Source organism: Fukomys damarensis, unplaced genomic scaffold (genome assembly GCF_012274545.1).
Source record: "Fukomys damarensis isolate Sample0158 unplaced genomic scaffold, DMR_v1.0_HiC HiC_scaffold_36, whole genome shotgun sequence".
In the NCBI taxonomy this organism is placed as follows: domain Eukaryota; kingdom Metazoa; phylum Chordata; class Mammalia; order Rodentia; family Bathyergidae; genus Fukomys; species Fukomys damarensis.
Window position 1 is genome coordinate 39,288,713 of NW_022900948.1, and position 19,799 is coordinate 39,308,511.

Consider the following 19,799-nt stretch of genomic DNA (forward strand, 5'->3'; position numbering starts at 1 on the left):
CTTTATCTCTTCCTATGCTTGACACAGAACAGGTGCTGCGTAGCTGTTTGGGAAAAAATAAATGTTAGAATGCCTCCAGCTGAAATTCATGAGAAATGGTAGGCAAAGTTATCAGACATTTAACAAACTGCAACTGCTTAATAGACCAGAAGTAGAAATTACAATTTTTAAAAAGTTCTAAAGGCCGGAGGGGGGAAAATCAGGTGTTCATAGTCATTGTTCATATCTAAGAACTCAGAATGTTAAATAATCAAACTGACACCTGCTTCACAGGTTTATGGGCAACTGGATGTCCTTTCTCCATGCATCAAAGAAATAGATCAACGACTAGAGAAAGACCACTAGATTACTAACTTTCAAGACAGGTTATTTTAATTCTACTTATTTTTGACTAAAAATCAACATATAGAATGGTTGCAGAAAATATGTGTCTTGGGAAAGTTGTTCACTTTCTCAATTCGAGAACCAGATTGTTTTATTTAATTACAAACCATCTTTGTAGTCATCAGGAAATAAATTGTATCATCATTCAAACAGTGTTGTGTTCTTAGTTTTTTATTATGATTTATTCTCAATTGGAAAAATCCACTGTAAAATCAGCAAAGACTGTTAAGAAAAATCTTTAAGTACTGTAAGTTAACCTAGGCAACCTTCCACAGGTATGAGGAAAAACCTTTAATTATAAATGGCTCAGCTATATTCCAAGTGTGTTTACTTAGTGGAGGAAGAGTTGGCTTTTAAACACTTTTAATGATGGCTTAGCAAAGAGGCATTTTAGAGAGCCTCAGAAATCAAAGAACCTTCTGCTAGAGATAGATGTCAAATTTATGAATGGAAAGAAGAAAAAGAGCAAAGAATATTCTACTTTTCTTCAAAGTTAAGATGAAGTGCTTCTTTTTAGCGGAGTAGGGGAATCTTTGAGTAGTTTATCTTCTAGCCTGATGGAACTCATCTTACCTCTTCTTTCTCCATTATCCTTTGGGAAAAAGGATGGGCAAACAAAAAAAACACACCCATCATAGAGTCTTGCCTTTCCTCAAGAGCAGCATTATTCAGTCAAGAGAAAGTTACTTAGGCCGGCACCATGTACTTAATTTCTCTCTATTTCTCTCCCTCTCTCCCTGCCTTCCTCCTTCTCTCTCCTTACTAGCTAGCGTAATTAAAACTACCTACTAGCTGGAGCAATTAGAGTAAGTTATTAACCAAGATAACAAGCTTCCCTGCCAAGATTTGGTACTCCAAAACATCAAAGCACTAAAAGTACCAAAGAAAAGCTTTAGCTACCAAAGCAGAGACAGAAACTATGGTGTGATAAAATACAATACAAAGAATTCCACTGCACCAGGAGTGAGAAGAGAGCTATCTTTTCATTTCTGAGGTGAGGTTACATGTGACTGATACCATTTCATTTAAATACGGGGAGAGCAAGTATTGGCCACTCCTCCATTCTGTGTCTGCGAGAGATGTTATTGATCGTGGAGTCAGGATATGACCTGAGGATCCCTCCTGACATGTAAACACTGTCAATGGATTAAAGTTGGCACTAAGAAGAAATCTTGTCACCTCGAGTCTGGTATAAGTGGCTCTTTACATTTTCTGGTAAATATTTCTAAGATTATAATCTATGTTTAGCTAATGGGTCCATATTATAGCTTTCATAAAGAATCATATGTTTAAAAAGAAAGCAAGCATAACTGACCAGGAATGTCAGGTATGTGCATAGAAAGAACGGACCCAGGAAACTTCAGTTTTTTCGTGGGAAGAAAGGAGGGAAGGAGGGGAGGGAGGGAAGGAGGGGAGGGAGGGAAGGAGGAAGGAAGACAGAAAGACAGACGGAGACAGAAATTAACTCTCCCCTGAGGAGTTTTGTTGGTGAAATCCAATCTTAGCAAGTGACAGTTAATTCAGAGAATAAAGTTGTGAAAGTCACCATTCACTTAATTAGGATTTATTATCTGCTAAACACCAACAACAGAGCTTCACATATATATAACTCATGTAATTGTCACAACAGCCCTATGAGGTAGGTAGCATTATTGTCCCCATTTCACAGGTGAAGAAACTTGCATTAATCATAGAGCTTAGGACAGAGCTAGGATAAGAACCAAGAGAAGTGAGCCTCCTGAGTCTATGCTCCCATGTCACATGAAACTCTCTGCTCTGATTTGCATTAATCTGACAATTACTGAGTAGCCACTATGGGTATACACCATGCCCTCAAGCAATTCAAAATAGATCAAAATGCAAACAATCAACTTCAACACAAAAGCATTATGAAAGAGGTGCTACACTACAGGTTCAAGTATGTCAGGGTATAAAGAAGGAATCCCTAATTCTGCCTGGGGCAAGCATCCCATGACACAGAGACTGAGGTATCAGAGCATTCAGAGCCTGCAGGGTAAAGATGGAGAAAGTGCCTGTGTTCCTCCCTGCTGGCAGGCAAGCCTGGTGGGACAGTGGTCAAGTGAACAAGGGAGCTCCTTAGGCCACTCAGGCTCTATGCCGTGAAGTCTGTGAAGACTTGAAGAAAAAAATGACCTTTTGTAATGACTGGGTGATTAGTGAGAAGTGGGCAGATAGGTATATAAAACCTCCTATGAGCCACCAAGACTATTCTCTGTGGCTTAGATTCACTCATCCACTGCCACCAGCTATACTAATGGAATCTACAGAACTCTCCCAAAATCTGTATCATCTTTGTTATTGAGAGCCAAATTGGGGGTTACTGCCTGTAAAGGCAAGAGTCTTTGTCAAGTAGTACTTGCTGAACAAGTATCATGTGCCCAGTGCTGGGCTATGATTTTTCATATTTATGATCACAAACTCTTTACTATTCTGTTTTTATAGATGAGAACAGAGACTTCAGAGGCCAACTTTGCTATGTTTGTATGGCTAGAAAGTAGTGCAGGGAGGATTAAGTACACAGCAGAAGCAGAAATTGAACAAAACCATCATGATTTGAAGTCTGAGGCTTTCTCTCCAAGCCCTGCTGTCTTGTGGTGGGGAGGAGTACGGTAGGAGATATTACCAGCAAGGCTGTCTGATGTATGTAACTAGTAGACTATGTGTAGCCATCACAGTAGCAAAAAAGCAAAAATGTTAATTTTCATTATGTCCCTACCAACCCACGACTGCATGACCTACTCTCATATCACACTAAGTCTCAGAAAAAAACAGAGAAAATTATGAGCCCTTTGTTACCAGTCCCAGGACATAGTAGGTGCTCAGGTTTCCTTACCTCAGCCTCAGACATGTTTGCCAAAGTGGGTGTTTAGGGATTTTTTTAGTATATTAAGATATCAGTGATATGAATATTAGCTATTAGCATTTTTTCACCAAAAGTCTGATTCATAAGAGTTAAGAAATAAGCCATCAGAGTCCTACAATCTAAGGAATATACACATTTATTTCATAAATTGCCCACATTACTATAATAAAGTTCTTGGTCATCAAATTCTTAGTGAAATATCATCTCCCTCAATCTATTTATACACATGTACACAAAGTCACACTAGGTTGACTTACACTGGCATTCCCTAACATTACTGACAGCTCGACTAGACTATATTTAGTGATGTCCTTCTCTAGACTAGCCATGGCCAAAATCAAAGCACTCCCAAGGAGAAACATGAAGAAAAACAAAGAGCTTTTATAATACTAATCTGTACTCATAAATGTCTTCTAAATAAACCTGTCTATTATGTACCCCCAAAATGAAAATGAGTCTAATGATGCAAAGTAATAACCACCAATGAGTATATTTTGTTTTTTGTCTTACAGAACTATTTAGTTGTTTCCTACTAGTTGTGTATCAATCATTTGGGAAACCTAAAAAAATATACCATGCCAAAATACACACACACACACACACACACACACACACACACACACCATGTCCTGGCTCCATGTTAAAACTTTGGAACTAGATTGGAGGTACTTCCCAGGAACCTGCATTTTTAGCAAGTTCTCTAGATGATGCTAACAGCATTTGGAAATCCCAGACAATCTAAATCCTGGGTCTAGTCCAGAGTAGATGCTCAATGTTTGTTGAAGCAAATGGAGAAGAGGCAGGAGAGAAAAGTAAAAAACAGGAGGAAGACCATGGCTGGTTATATCAAAGGATCACAAATTATATTACAGAGACAATAATATCTTAAGGTTCTCTTCACTTTGGTTTCAGTTCAAAACGAGCAAAAGGAAACTCAAAATGAACAAGAAGAAACTCCATAATTAAATGAAGAATATATTTTAAAAGCAGTTAATTATATTGAAAAACTATGTAAATAAAACACACCAATTTTTTTTCCTATGTCCTATCAATGGATGTTCATTTCTTTTTAACAGTTTTTAATATTCTCTGAGCCACAATAAAATTTTATGTAATGGAGATTAGAGAGGCTATGCCACTTGCAAGTTTAGTTGCAGAGTCTGTATTTCATGCCACTTCATTACATTTTGTTAAGGATTTCCCTCTTCACCAAAAGGATTACTTCTCTTCTCACTTCTTTGAATATTCTTCTTAGGTTGTTAGTGTGAGCTAGGTTAATCTTTCTCTCTCTCTCTTAACATATAAAAGATGAACAAACAAAATGTTCGATTTATTTTATTTTTTAAATAGAACACTAAATTTAGTCTTAGAATTCACTGTTTGGGAAGTTTCCAGTTACAAGGTCTTGGCTTCCCTTGAGCACAGTTTGAAGCAAAATAATGCAGTTTATTCCTACGGCTGGAACATGCAGAGTGGAGTGTGCAGGCAAAGAGGCCCTGGCTCCCGTCCAGTATTTCAACCTCCTTAAACTGCCACTCTTGTCTCTGCTTCAAGGGCTACAGATAAGCAAACAGAATTAGCTTTTTCTAGTCCAGAAGAACTAGGAAGGCTTTACATACATCATTTAGGTGCTTGGCTTACTATATGGGCTGACACAGCCACAGAAAGGTAAGATTCATTGGGAAAGAAGTAAAAGGGAAGCCAAATTTGAAAAAACTTCCCTTTTTTAGGTCACAAGACCAGATGGTCCTCAGACAATGCATTCTGTCAGTGGCAGTGGGCGGGAGTGGGTAGGGCTGGACAAGGCAAGGTTGGGAGAGTATGCAGTCCTTCCTTTGAATACTGAAGCACATGCACAGGCCCAAACTGAGGGTACTGCTAAGGGGACAGAGTATCACACAGCACTCTTCAGGACATCAGTACCCAGGTCCTGTCCAAGTCCCACATTCTCTGGGAGGAGTTTTTGTTTACCTAGTCAACAAGAAACTGATGGGAAAATTACTTGCAGTTATTTTGTCCTCTTCCCTAAATGAAGTGTCATCAGAAAAGCAATAATTTTTTTTCATAGTTATGAGAACCACACAAACAATTCAGTATACTCAATTAATTAGGTAATGGTCTTGTTCCTAAATAGTACTTCTTTCCTAAGAACTTCTTTTAAAAAGTAGTTACCGGGGGGCCAGGGACGTAGCTCAGTGGTGTAGTGCCTGCTTGGCAAGCACAAGATTCTGAGTTCAACACCCATTACCACCCCCTCAAAAAAGTAGTTACTGGGTAAGACAGATACACATTCCTTAGGAAAGTAAATATGCTTTCGTCATTCCTTAATCAGATAGTTTCCATTTTAAAACTTTATCCACTACCTCTAAATTATAAATAGGTGATTAGGACTTGGACACAGAAGAGTAAATGAATCCCAGGGCCACACTGGGGATGTTTTATCCTGCAGGGAGATGGTGGAATCTAATGAATAGTGTTCTGAGAAACAGCTCTGGATAACAGAGGGAGTGTACCAGTTAGAAATTCACCCATCAGCCTTCTGTTTCCCTAGTGCGTAGAGTGGTGCTGGGCAAACAGAAGGGGCTCATTAAATCCAAAGCAAAAAGCATGGTTGTGCAGAAGAAGGGAATCACAGGCTGAGGTTCTTTCTGTCATTCAGACTCATGGTCAAGAGAATCACGCCAAGAATATTTCTCTGAGAACAGTGTTATAGGGAACTCATGACAAACGGAGAGCTACCAAGGAGGCAGTATGAGGTAGCCAGAAGGACGCTGGCCTGGAGCCAAGAAAAGTGGGTTTTAATTCCATCTCTGCGGCTCACTTTAGACAAGGCCTTCAACTTTCTGGGTGCCAGTATTCTCATGTGCAAAAGGAGAAGAAAACAAACTAGCTCCTAGGGCTGCCATAAGAGCAAATGAAAAAAATGATAATCATATACATATATATTATATGATTGTACAGCGCCTGGTACATATTACGTGGCTGAGAAAGGTTAACTTGAAAGAAGTTTTAAAAGTAGGGGAGAGGGGTCGGAGATTTAGCTCAGTGGTTTGGTGGCCTGCCTTGCAAGCTCAAGGACCCGAGTTCAATCCCTGGTACCAAAAAAAAAAAATGTAGGGGAGCTGGAGGGCCTGCAAAATAAAAAGTCGCATATACATCTAAGTAAGGGTGTTCTACACATTTATTCTGCAGATTCTATTCATGTGCATTTCTAGGAGTCTTACAGCTATTTACAAGCTACACAAGAAACTTCTCAAATTGATACACAAAAATACTTCTCAAATCACTGTATGATTGGATCTTATTTTTGACCCAAACAAGTATCAGCACCTTCTCCACCAGCTTTGGCTCAGAGTATCTTTTTGGCTCTTGATAAGAATATTCAAATTCCTTCAGTGAGGCAGACATTACTAACAACGTGTCTCTGGCACTTGTGACAGTTTCTGCACAAGAGTTCTAAAAAATGGGAAGTGTCACCCAATAAACATAACCTAGTCGCTAAGAGAAGAATTTGAAAGAGTTAAGATTCATTTTATGTATGATTCCTGGATTTTTCTTCCTTTCTAAAAGCCAAAGTTTCCTTTTGACACAATATTATAATCATTTGCATGGCTATTTCTCCCACTGAATATAGGATGTGACCGTAGGCAAATTTTCTACCTTCTCCTGCTCCGGAAAACAGGAATAATGCCGATCTTCTAAGAATGCTAAAGGAATTACATGGAATCATCTTTACAAAGGTCTTATTTTTTACCTACCTGCTATCCACAGGATTTCCAAAAAGCAGTATGAATTAAACTAAGATCTGAAAGTATGGAAGAAAAATGGGACCTTTGTGCTACAAGAAATCACACTGAAGTATTTACACTAGAGAACAAGATTTCGTTAAGCCTTTCCTATTTATCATTTATAAAGGAAAACAATCAATATACATTAACTGAGCAAAGAGAACAAAAACTTACATTTTTCTTATACAGAGTATCATGGAGTTATTGACCGAGACACACTAGAATGCATTTTACCTGACTCTGAACTAAATGCTGTTGGATTTGTATCTATTGGCGCAGTTTTACAGAGGATAGCTCTGGAGTGAGTGTTCAACAGCTTTTATCTTTCAGATATTTGATGGCTCTGAGAAGCATTAAGCCCACATCTTATCTAACAAAATTGAGAAAAATGTGGTTTTTCAAGATATTATAGGACATCTCAGGATCTGCCAAGAGAGGGTCATCAGAACATCTTGGGCTGAAATAGCTTTTGCATGTCCCTTCCCAAACCATACAAGAGATAATGAAAAGCCCCTACTGAGGAAATAAAAGGCAACAATTGGAAAACTTCTTAATTCTGAATTCGGACAAGTACAAAGGCTTGAATAAAACTGATATCTCCTTTAAAAAAACGCTGTAATATGTACATGTAACCACTCCCCAAAATGATTGTAAACTGCATGAACTAAGTACTAATAAAATAAAATTTAGAAGAAGAAAACAGTTCTTAAAACAAAAACAACACTGATGTCTCCTTAGCTATCTTCTCCTCACAGAAACACTGCAAAACTGATCAGGATGCTGCTGATTGCACATGAGCTACAAGACCCCCACCTCCAGCCCAGTGCAAAAACTGTCTATGGTCAATCATTAAAATTTAGAGCTCAGTGAAACAGCAACTATTTGTTAAAAAAACTTTTAAACAACAAAGTAATACATATTCATACCTTTAAAAACAAAACAAATAATAATAGTAAAGGCTTACATGAAAGGCAGCAGTTCAGTTCATGACTTATGACTCTCTTTACCCTTAACACAAACTAATCACAACCAACATATGATTTATCTCCTTGTTGTAAATCACTACCTCTTTGTTTTCATTTTAAACATTAAAGTTTGACCTACCTTTATAATACTCATTGAATACCCACGCACACACTACATGCTAAGCCCTGTTCTAAAAGTTTTCCAAACAGTAACTCTTTAATTTTATTTGATATGAAGCTATGGGCAACCTGAACAAAATCTGTTTGGGGGGGGGTGAATGAAAGGAGAGAAATGAGATGCTAAGTCAATAAATCTTTTGAGGAATTTTGTTCTAAAAGGGAGAATATAAATGGGATAAATGGGGACTGAGGGTGTAGTTCCACGGCAGAGTACTTGCCTGGCAAATATATACTAAGCCCTAGGTTCAATCCCCAGTAAAAGCCAAGTTACCAACAAACAAATAAAAAACAAAGAAATAATCATAAAAAGAAAGTGAGCCAAAGAAGTTTGTGCTCTTTTTAAGTTTGGGAGTCACTACAAGCATCTTGGTTTGCCATAAGAATGGGCCACTAGAGAGGAAAAATAATGATGTAGAAGAGAAGAGCTTACTCCTAAAACAATTTCCTTTAGATAGCAACAAGGAAGCAGATGTGTCATCTTCTCCGTAAGGCATCCCTTGCCTTAAAAATAGCATAGGAATACCTGACACCTTACCACTCCCATCCCCTTTCACTTCCTCTTCACTCTTTAGTAATCATCAGTAGCTACTGCATATTAATGTTTAACTTTCTTTGTTTACTGAGGATCTACCCACTAGAATACAGGCTTCATGGACAGGGACTTTTGTGGATTTTGTTCACTGCTGTCTCCCCATATGCTAATGACAATGTCACAAAAATACTTTACAACAAAGGCAAGTGGATAAGCAGAGTGATTGGTCCTAGGGAGGACCTAAGTTCATCCACAAAAGGCAGGCAGGGCTCAGAAAAACGAAGTCAGGAGGTTGACAGATGTAGTAAGAAGTGCTGGGTCTCTTCTGAGGGCTTCTATTAGATAGGTATAGAATTCTAGGTTAGAATTCACTTTCACATAGAAGCCCAAGAAACCAGTTCATTTTCTTTTGGTTTGCAGAATGGCAAAATCTTGGGTAATTTTGACTCTTAACCATTGTATAAGAACTACTTTGTCTCTATCTCTGATGGTCTAAATTTGCCTATCAAAAGGACCTAGCATCTTTTGAAAATTTATTAAACATTTTTACATAAATGCATATAAAAATGCAAATCATAAAAAAACTTTTAGAGGAAGAAAACCTAAGAATCTACAATCTACCTCCTAGTAATTGCTTCTCAGCCTTTTGGCCAACATCAAGTATAGTACAATCTACCTCCTAACTCAGAGTTCAGCAAAATATGTAAAAAGGCTCAGTGTGGCCTGCTGCCTTTTTTTGTACATAAAGCTTTGTTGAACATGGCCACACTCATTAGTTTACTTAGTGTAAACAATAAGGACAGAGTCCAACACTTGCAGCAACTACCTTTGTCTGACACCTAATATTTGCAAATAAATCTACTGAGCTTTATTTTTATTTGGTGGTACTAAGGATCACTGAGCTATATCTGCAGTTTTTTTGTTAAAGTTTTTTTTTGGGGGGTTTGTTTTTTGAGACAGGTTCTTCTGCATTGCTAAGCTGCCTAGGCTGGGTTCAAGCTTGTGCTCCTCCTGCCTCAGCCTTCCAGAGTGCTGAGATTACAGGTATACCCATTCTAGGTTCACTGTAGTTTTACATGTGCGTTTCTGTAATTATTGTGGTTGAACATTTTTCCAAATAGTTACTTAGCCACTTTCATTTCTTGCATGAAATACCAATTCATGTGTTTTGTCAAATTTTTCCATTGATAAGTCTTATGCTTTCTAAATGTGGCATTAATATATTTCTGATACTAGGCTTCTGTATGTTTTATATATAGCAAATATCTTGTCTTGGCTTTTGATTTAATAAACACAAGTTCACAATATTAACTTTAATCTTTTCTTTTATACAATGTATAATTTGAATCAACTTTAAGTAAACATTTTACTCCAAGATCACAGAGAATTATTCACTTATTTTTGTCTTCTAAAGATTTTTAAATTTTGCTTTTCACATGTGCATGAGTAAAAGAGACATTGTCTTCTTTTTCATATGTATAGCCAATTACTAAAATGACCATCTATATCCCACAGACTGTCCAGTGCCTCCTCTACTGCTTATCAAGAGCCAGACACATGTGTTCTGGTTCTAGGGGCTCTATCAGCTGCCTATCTCTGCTGCACTAGCAGAACTTAATTATTACAGCTTTATGAAAAGTTCTGATGTCTGGTAAGGCAAGCTTCTACAGTCTAATCTTTTTCTTGAAGTATGTCTTGATTTCCTTTGGCTTTCCAAATTAATTTTAGAATCAGCATGACAAGTACTTTGTAAAGCCTTGCTGAGACTGTGAATGGAATTATATTCCATCTATAGATCAGTCTGGAGTGAAGTGACATATTCAAGACATTGAGTCTACTATTTGTGAATATGGTCATGCTTGCTGTGCACTTATTGGTGACTAGATGAGTTTTATGTTTTAATACATTAACGTGTAAGCTATATTAATAGATCTAGTATCATCAATCATATATCTAAAATCAATCCAACTTACCTATTAAGACTTTTTAAGTGTATCTGCTATTTTGCTTACGGTTTTATGACTACATTAATGAGTGACATTGATAATTTTTCTTGTATTGTCTCTTTCTGTGACTGAATATCATGATTGACAAACATTGCAAGAAAACTTGGGCTACTCCTTTTTTGTTCTAGATTTGAGTCAGTTTAGGACAGAAATGACCTAATTCTTAACATGCTGGATAAAACATAACTCTCAAACTATGTTGGCTAAATGTTTTATATGGAGAATATTTTTAAGAATTGACTTAATTTCTATAAATTATATGATATATTTAATTTTTCTGTTTCTTTCTGAGTCAATTATGGTAAATTATATTTTTCTGCCGATTATGCTTTAGTTTTCAAATACTGGCATCAAGTTGATAACAGTATTCTCTTACTATTCAAAAAATGTATGCTGCATCTGTTCTTTGTGTTTATAATTTATTCCTATGGTATATTTCATTTCGGTTTTGGAAAAGAGCAGAAATAACTATATGTTTAACCCACTACATTTATGTGAACAAAATTACACAGGAAAAAAAACACTCTTCCTAATCTGTAAATGGGAAGTAATAACAGAACCCATCAAAGCTACCACAGTGAAAACTGAGAGCTCAGTGGCACTGTGCCTGCCTTACAAACGCAAGGTTCTGAGTTCTATCCCCAGTACTGCAAAACAAAACAAAACAAAAAATCCCAAAACAAAACAAAACAAAAAATCCAAAATACAACAGTGAAGATTGAATGAGTTAATATAGGCAAAGTGCTTGGGAGAGTGACTGGCATATTTTTTTAATTGAGTTTATTGGTACATTTTAGGTATACAGTACAGTTACATTCATTATTGGGATCTTGTACCTTTACATGACAGGTCTTGGTTCTCATTTTTTCCCCTTGTCCCTGCCCTCCCTTCACCCCCTCCTCCCCTCCCCATTTACAAACACTTTATTTCCATTTTTTTAATTTTCTCATATTTTTTTCTTTTCCCTTATTACCTTTCCCCTACCCTTCCCACTTTCCCTACACCTTTAGCCCTTTTCTTCCTATTTCACATTGTCAATTATCTCATTATGACTGGCATATATTAAGGGCCTCAAAATATCATGATTAAATTGTAGAAAATTCACTTCTATAAAGATGATGTCCCTTTTCTTTGGTTGCAGTTTAAAGGCCCAAAGCAGCAGCTGGTTCTTTCCAATATTCCCTTGTTCTATGTAAGCCATATAGAGAGGCAAGGATAAATCTGGTTAGCAATTGTGTCATTCTTGAGCTCAGTCTGACTGTCTATACCCTGAGATTATAAACTGCATTTATGTAAAATAAAATGTTAAAGCAAGAGACTAATATTACGAGCTATTTTTACCTTGATGACCAAGGCCATACTTTTATCACCTATATGTGTTAGACTTGCACATACCAGGTAAATACAAAAGACAAAAAGGACTCTGTGAATTCTTGACAAGCAATCAGTAATTCAAAAAATACAATAATGAAGCTATGAAGAAAACTATATAGAAAGCTCTAATATTCTCTTGAAAGTTTCAATATTAAGGTAGCTTTCATTCACAGGTAAACACGTAACTATTTAACACATAGGTCCTTCATTAGGAAAACCCCCTACAGTATGCAAAGTTTCTCCTCTCTCGTTAATGAAGTGATGCACTTTAGGCATTCTACTTCCAGGCAATTTTTGTATGCAAGTGTTGCCTAAAACAACAAAAAATCCTGCAAAACAGATATTGAACTGCAGTCCATGATTTACTTTGAAATGCACCAGAAAATAGGATTGAAAAAAGAAAAGTGGGGGTGAGCACTTTGGTTATAGTTCAGTGGTAGAGGACTTATCTATAGCATGCATGAGATCAATACCTCATACCAAAGGAAAAAAAGAGATGGATTACTAAATGGTGTGAAGGATGGGTAGATGGATGAATACGTGATAAAGCAACTGCAGTAAATTATTACTGGTAAAATCCAGTTGAACTATATCGATGTTCAGCACAAAATGATTTTTACTTCTATGATGATGAAAAATTTTATAATAAAATACTCAGGAAAATAGAAATTATACTTAGCAGATGAAAAATTTAAAGAGTAAGAAAATGTACATACAGCAAAAGTTATTACAATGTATAAAGGCTCATTCTAATTTATAAGAAAAATATCACACACACACCCCACAAGATAGTGAAAAAAGATGTTAACAAAATACATCTTGGAAACAAACCCAAGGAAAATACTCAGTTAGCTCTAACTAAAGAAATTAAAATTAAAGAAAGACAAAAATACCATTTTAACATCCACTTTATTAGCAAAATTAAAGCAAATGCATTAGCACACACAATTCTGGCAAGGCTGCAGCAAAAGTGGTAAAGACTATACAGCTAGCAACTTTCACAAGCAGAGCCTGTTGAGGAAGCAATTTGGTAGACCAGTCACAGTGTTTACCAGGTTCTTTGATCTGGTGGTCCTACTCCTTAGATTATGCATTATAAATAACAGTCAACGGGCTGGGGATTTTAGCTCAGTAGTTCTGCCACCTGCCTTGCAAGCGCAAGGTCCTGAGTTTGATCCCCAGTACCAAAAAAAACCCAAACAAACAACAAAAAAAAAACAGTCAAAAGAAGAGTAAAGATATTTACTGCGGTATTATCTATCAGAGAATTTACCTACAGATAACCCAAATGACCATCAAGAGGAAAAAAACAGTGAAAGATGTATAATGTAATGGCACAGACATTTAAAAACTGACAATAATGAAAGCTTACGTAGAAATATGTACAATGTTCATAACACACAATCAAAAGAAAAACTGTAATTATGAAATTACAAAAATAAATGATAGGGCTGGGGATTTAGCTCAGTGGTTTGGTGGCCTGCCTTGCAAGCGCAAAGACCCGAGTTCAATCCCCAGTACCAAAAAAACAAAACAAAACAAAAAAAAGATATATGCTTTGACATTGTAAAAGAACATGAATAACAATGAAATTGATGTGCTACTACTACATGAGTGGACTGGGGTTGATTCCTTTACCTAAAATTATCTTTAATTTTGTTAGTATGTCTTTTAATTCAAATTAAGTCACTGAAAAGCCCACTTCAAGACGGCCTACTTACAGTGCTGAGTTTGCTGCAGACGATGAGTATCCGGCGCTCATACAGCATACTGGCATACAGATGCAACATATTGTTTACATCTACAGCCACAAAATATTCTGTCAGATTTCTCTAGGAGAAAGCAGAAAGCAAGGTTGTGGCTTACTTTGCTTATTCTTATTACAAATAGTATCTATATGAGAAAAATAAAATAATGAGAATGTATACTCTCTTCTTCCTTTCTTTATTTTTACCGAATCCCACTCAGGAATAAAATCAGGAAATGTCGCTGCGCACGGTAACCCCAGCACTCACCTTGTCTCAAAAAAAACAGAAAAAAAAAAAAAAAAAAGGTCAAGAAATGTAAAGTTGGAAAAGATCCTTAAAGATGAGCAGTATGAGCAATTGTGTCTTTGTGTGGTGATTAATTTACAACACGAGGTTATGCATAACACTGTGCCTGCTCTTCACATCAGTTCTGAAAGGTAAAAATGACAGGCATTCTGCAATCTTACAAATGAAGAAACCAAGGCTCAGAGAGATTTGTCAAGATCAAATGGTCTAAAAAGCCATGAAGTCAAGACTGCTGATCATATCTTCAGACCCCCAAACCCTAGTACTTTCCCAACATACTGTACCATGTATCTAAGCAAAATAAGTACTCAGCTGGGGATGGTGGTGCATGCCTATAATTCCAACATTCTGAGAGTCTAAGGTGGGAGGAGCATAAGTTGGAGACCAGGATGGGCAATTTAGTAAGACCAGGTCTCAAAATTAAAAGGACTGGGGATGTAGCTCAGTGCAAAGGTTCAATCCCAAGTGTTACACACATACTTTCCCCCAGGGACTAAAGCTCTTCTGGCGCAGAGCCTGCCTCTGTCTAATAGGTCGCTGCTGCCACGGCCAGGCATGCATCTGTCCTCACTGCTCATGTCCCCTCCTCCACAGCTTACATTCTCTAAAATGGCTTAGCCAGAATTAAAGCAATTTCAAAGATTTACAATTTCCAAGTATTTCACTCAAAAGGAAAAAAAAACAAAAAACAACTAAAGACAAATAGCAAGTTGTGACAGAGCATTGTTTTAACCAGATCTTTTTCTGTAACCTGGGCTTCGTTCCTTTAATTAGTACTATAGATTGGTACGCTTCAGATTTCAGAAAAAATAGAAAGTGTTTCATTTCTATAACCCTTTCTGTACCCACCTGACTTTAATAACACACATGAATATGCTAATTTCTTAAATGGTACAGGTTTTCAATGCGCACAATATAATCCTCTGCAAATGAAAGGGGTTGGGGTGGGAAGGAATGCTATTACCAGGGGTTGCAGTTAAGAATGATTAAAGATCTAAAGCCCATAAATTGAAGTAAACCAGGTAGATTTTACATGTAAAATAGCATAAAGTGCTTTTCAACAATATTATGGGTTGGGAATAAGAATGGGCATTTATTTATCTTATGATTTATTATTGTTTGACTGGAGTACTCAGTTAACTATCAACGTTTATAAATATAGAGTGTGAATTACTACCTCCCCATACTGAGTAGTTTACCAAATGCCAGTTACTGTACCAGACACTTTGAATGCGTAACCTTATGGAATCCTCACAAAATTCCAATCAGGTATTACTCTTTCTAACATAGAAACAGAGAAATTTAAGTCTGGGAGAGATTCAGTGATGAGGAAATAGATCTGAATTCACAGCCTATACACTTTCCCCTTTCCTATCTTGTCCTTCTTTAGTATATCTCTACACCTACCATGTATGGGGATTTGTATATTATGTCACTTAATGTTGAAATCACTCCTTGAATGAGGTGTTAATTCTCCCCGTTTAAAGAAGAGAAAAGAGAGATAGGGAGGGAGTGATATAATTCAACAAAGGTCAAAGAGTGAGTAGATAAGACATGATTCAGTCTGTGCTCTTCTTTTTACCATAAATTGTAGGTCAAAACTGCATTTGGAAAAAGAAAGTCTCAAAACAGTAACAAAGCAAGATTAAGTATGTCTAAAGAAAGGCAGATTTATTTCTTTTGAAAATCACTGCCCATTTATTGAGTAATATTATGTGCCTGGCAATGGGAACTTTACCTGTGCTCTTTCCAATCTTACTAACAAGCCTAACATAGGCATTACCATGTGACTTTACAGATGGGAAAATGGAGGCTCAGGAAGGTTTGGTTGTCTCTGAAAGGTCACCTAGTTAGAAAGGACAAAAATCAAGTTTCAAAACCAGGTCTTCTCAATCCAAAACTCAGATTCTGACTACCACGCCAACTTACTCTTAATACCGTCAATGAAAACAAAACAAAATAAACACCAGGAGAGTCTGTATTAGACAAGAAGAGTCTCTCTGGAAGGGTGGATTGAGGAACGCTGAGCTAATGATGTCAGGATGGGGTTTGTTCAGAAGACAGTGACATGGCAGAGCTCTTCTCACAAATAAAAATATGAGGCCCTCAGCTGAGCATTTTAGCAAAAGCTTAACTGCTGATGAATTACATGAATTTTTCTTTTAGGAGAGGATGGAAGTAAAAAGAAAATAGAAATGAGGAGCTTAAAGAAGGCCAGAAAGCCCATTAGCACTTTTGACAGATCCAAAGATAACTCTGAAGCCACCAAAACGTGGCCTCAAGAGTCTGCCAAGAAGCTTCACGCTGGGTAGAAATATGTTACACAGCTTGCCGTCCAAATAGGGAGACACAGCGTCAGAGACAAATCCTGTGCCTTATTTTGGTGGAAGAAAAAAAAATCACAAGGATACTTTTGTGGATGGGGAAGGGAACATTTCTGAAACAAAAACACTGCTTGACTGAGGCAGGCCCCCCGATCTCTAGTCAGGACCTGAGGGACTCAGGTGCTTATTCCAAAGACTCTACACAGGTATGTTAAAAATATGTAACATTTAGCCAAATTCTCTCTAAACTGTCATGTACTTTTTTTTGGTATTTCTCATCCCATCTGTGCTGATTACCAAGATATTTGTGTCTAAACAGAAGCTGTCTTTCTTATCTGCTTCCTCCCCTGCCTCTTTCCTTCTGGGATGCCACCCGCCAGAGCAGGTGGGACTGCCAACGGCCCCAGCCCCAGAAACTTTGCTCAGCCATGGGACAGCATGTGGGCCAGAGGGAGGTCCGGGATACCTGCAGTTCCCACAAAGCCAGGGCTTGGGAGAAAACCCCTGGGAGACAGGGATCTCCCTCCCCTGCCAGTAAGAATCCAGCAGCTTCAGCCCCACCAAGCCTCACCTTCTTAGAACTCTCCTGCCTTTTCCCAGCCTCAGGCCTTTAGTTCTGCTGGTTCCTCCACTTAGAAGGCTCTTCTCTGCCCTGAGGATGTTCATTTACTTGTCAAGATCCAGCCGCAATATCACCTCTTCCTGGAAGGCTTCCTGGACTCCTCATTTGCCAAGCACCCCTTTGTGTTTCCATGGCAATTTTCCCTACCTTAAAATAACTCCATTTTAAGTATTTTTTCCCATTATACTGAGGCTCTTACGGTAAAATTACATACAGTTTGATGACAGGATGAAGTAGTGAATGGAGGAAATAATGACTAATGACTACTGCCCCTGTGGTGGCTATGGCACCAACAGTTATGGGTGAAGCACAACCTGGCAGAGGGACAATGTGGTGTATCAGGAAGGGCATAGTATTTGACTTCAGAAAATCTAGCTTCAAGCTGGATGAGGTAATCAGCTGCTTCGTAATGACCTAGGGACAAAGAAGTATGGAGTTGGGTTAAATAGCTGGGGTGAGGGTGGAAGGTAAGAGCATAGCTTTGAGGTATCTGTGACTGAGTGTATTAAAAACAGTAAACAAATCAAAGGTTTGTTCATCAGAGTGTTGGTGAGGCAGAGTGCTGGACCCAGAAGCAGGTGTTCACGTCATAAGTCTACTGTTTCTCTGATGGGTCAGAGTGCAGAGGAAAAGAAAGCCTGTGTAGCAAACACTGTGAGTTCACACTCATAAAAGATAAAAGCTATGCCATGCTCTCAGCACTGCCCTTCAGTGGACTAAGTCCTCAACCTTCTAGTTCTATCTCCTATAACAGAGTAATCAACACACAATTAATCAATTGCTCATATGTGCCTACTGCCATCCTGGGAGGTGACTCTGCAGAGCTAAACTATGGACTCCCTTAGCAGCAGCAGATCCAGAAACCTAGTATGCAAAGCACAGTGGTCAAGGGTACTCCAGGGATGGCTGAGAAGGCTCATTCTACTGGTGGAATTGTGGGGAGGCTGGGAAGGTTCAACAGAGGAGAAGACATTTGTCTAGGGTTCCCAACAAGGGTTCATTCAGTGGATAGGGGAAAAAGCACATTCCAGGCAGAGTCAGAGGTAGGAAGGTACAGGAAGCTACAAGCAGGCAAATGGAGGCAAAGATGGAGAGCTGGGCAGGGGAAGTGGGGCAAGAGAGTTAGGCTGGATCCTGTGGAGCTGAAGGATCATGACATCATCCTATTTGTGTTTCAGAAAGATCTTCTTGAGATTCTGTGGAGGAGGGAGAGAAACAGGCCAACAGGAGGTGGGGCAAACCAGTAACTATTATCATATTTCAGGAAAGAAAAGATTAAAATATATAGGCAAACAATTCAGAGAAAAGCTTTAGGTATACTTGTAACACATATCTGTAAATTTGAATCACAGGACTTTATAATGAATTAGACTTGTAGAGGGAAAGAACAACACCTCAATGACCTCCACACTTCAAGTTACAGGCACCACACTTGTCTTCTTGCCCAGTTTCTCAAGAAGAGGGCCCATTCATTTAATAAAGGATAAATGCTCCTTCTAAAGAACTGTTAATCCTGTCAAACTTGGCCACTTAGTCCTTGTTCTAGTGTTCTGGACCATAATTCCACTATGGCTAAGCAACATGACCATCCTCTTTATTTCCTGCCAAGTTCTTCTTATTTAATATACCTGCTAGGAAAGGAAATCTTTGCTCAGAGAATGGTTTCTCAGCTTCTGTGCTCAGTAGGTCTTGGTTTTCTTGATACCAGTATGTTTGGGGCTTAAGAATATTTATTTCCTACACATGGAGTTCAAGCATTATTTCAGTTACATGCAGAGAATTTGGCTAAACATCTGGTTTGTTTTTAATTTCATTTTTTGAGATGGGATCTCACTGTGTAGTTTAGCCTAGACTTGAACTCACAGTGATCCTCTTGCCTCAGCCTCCTGGGTGCTGGGATTACAGGCATGTGACACCATGCCAGGCATCACCTGGCATTTATTAGGCAGGTTGGGCAGCAGGTCTGGGAAGGTGACCATTACCCTGTCCAGACAGGACTCAAATCTAAGCAGGACTCTAAGCAGATGAGCCTGGAAAGTGAGCTTCAGAAAGTCACAAACCTGAAATGCTCCTTAGGCTCTAGGCTTCCATTTCTATCTCTACAAAGAAATGTTGGTGAAGATCTCTTCCAGCACTAACCCTCTGTGACTCTCAATCCAAACAAAGAAGAATGGCACCCGGCAAAATGCCAGTCCCCCAGGAGAGGCCTTATAATGGCTGCTCCCTTCTAGCTGTCCCTGCTGGCTCCTGTGCCATCCAGGTGGCTGGGGGCCTCAGGCACTCTCTGATTCATGCTGGAGGTTATGGACCAAGTCAGGGTAGGGGGTGACAGGAGTTGGAATGCATTGGGGATATGAGGGGATATAGTACGGCTTAGAGAGAAAGCTTCTCAGGTTCAGTACCTTAGGGAAATGAGATAATCCTCAAACCAAAGAACTGACTCTAAGCAGGGAACTCCTTAGAGCCTTCCGAGCAGATGCTAGAGTCTGCCCAACTGTCTGTCATTTTATTAGTCTTTGTGACTCTCTACTTCATCTGCAGCACAGAGCATAAAGACTTGCTGCACTGGGCATAGAGGAGGCTTCCTAGGCCAGAAGCTTGTTTTTTTCAATGAGTGTTGAGTCCTGAAATAACTTGTTCATATATATATATATATATATATATATATACACACACACACACATAT

The 19,799-nt window shown here is 38.3% G+C and overlaps 1 protein-coding gene across 6 annotated transcripts in view; it reads right to left on the reverse strand.

The window, feature by feature from the left end:
* The window catches only part of Dennd1a (DENN domain containing 1A), a 348,973-nt gene that overhangs the window by 224,236 nt on the left and 104,938 nt on the right, over positions 1 to 19,799 (reverse strand). For 5 of the 6 annotated variants that reach the window (XM_019205953.2, XM_019205954.2, XM_019205955.2 and 2 more), the window contains exon 5: positions 13,835 to 13,943. The exons of the other annotated variant lie outside the window; for it this stretch is intronic. In XM_019205953.2, the coding sequence (XP_019061498.1) occupies positions 13,835 to 13,943 (109 nt within the window). The remainder of the gene's footprint in view (positions 1 to 13,834; positions 13,944 to 19,799) is intronic. 6 annotated transcript variants of the gene reach the window in all.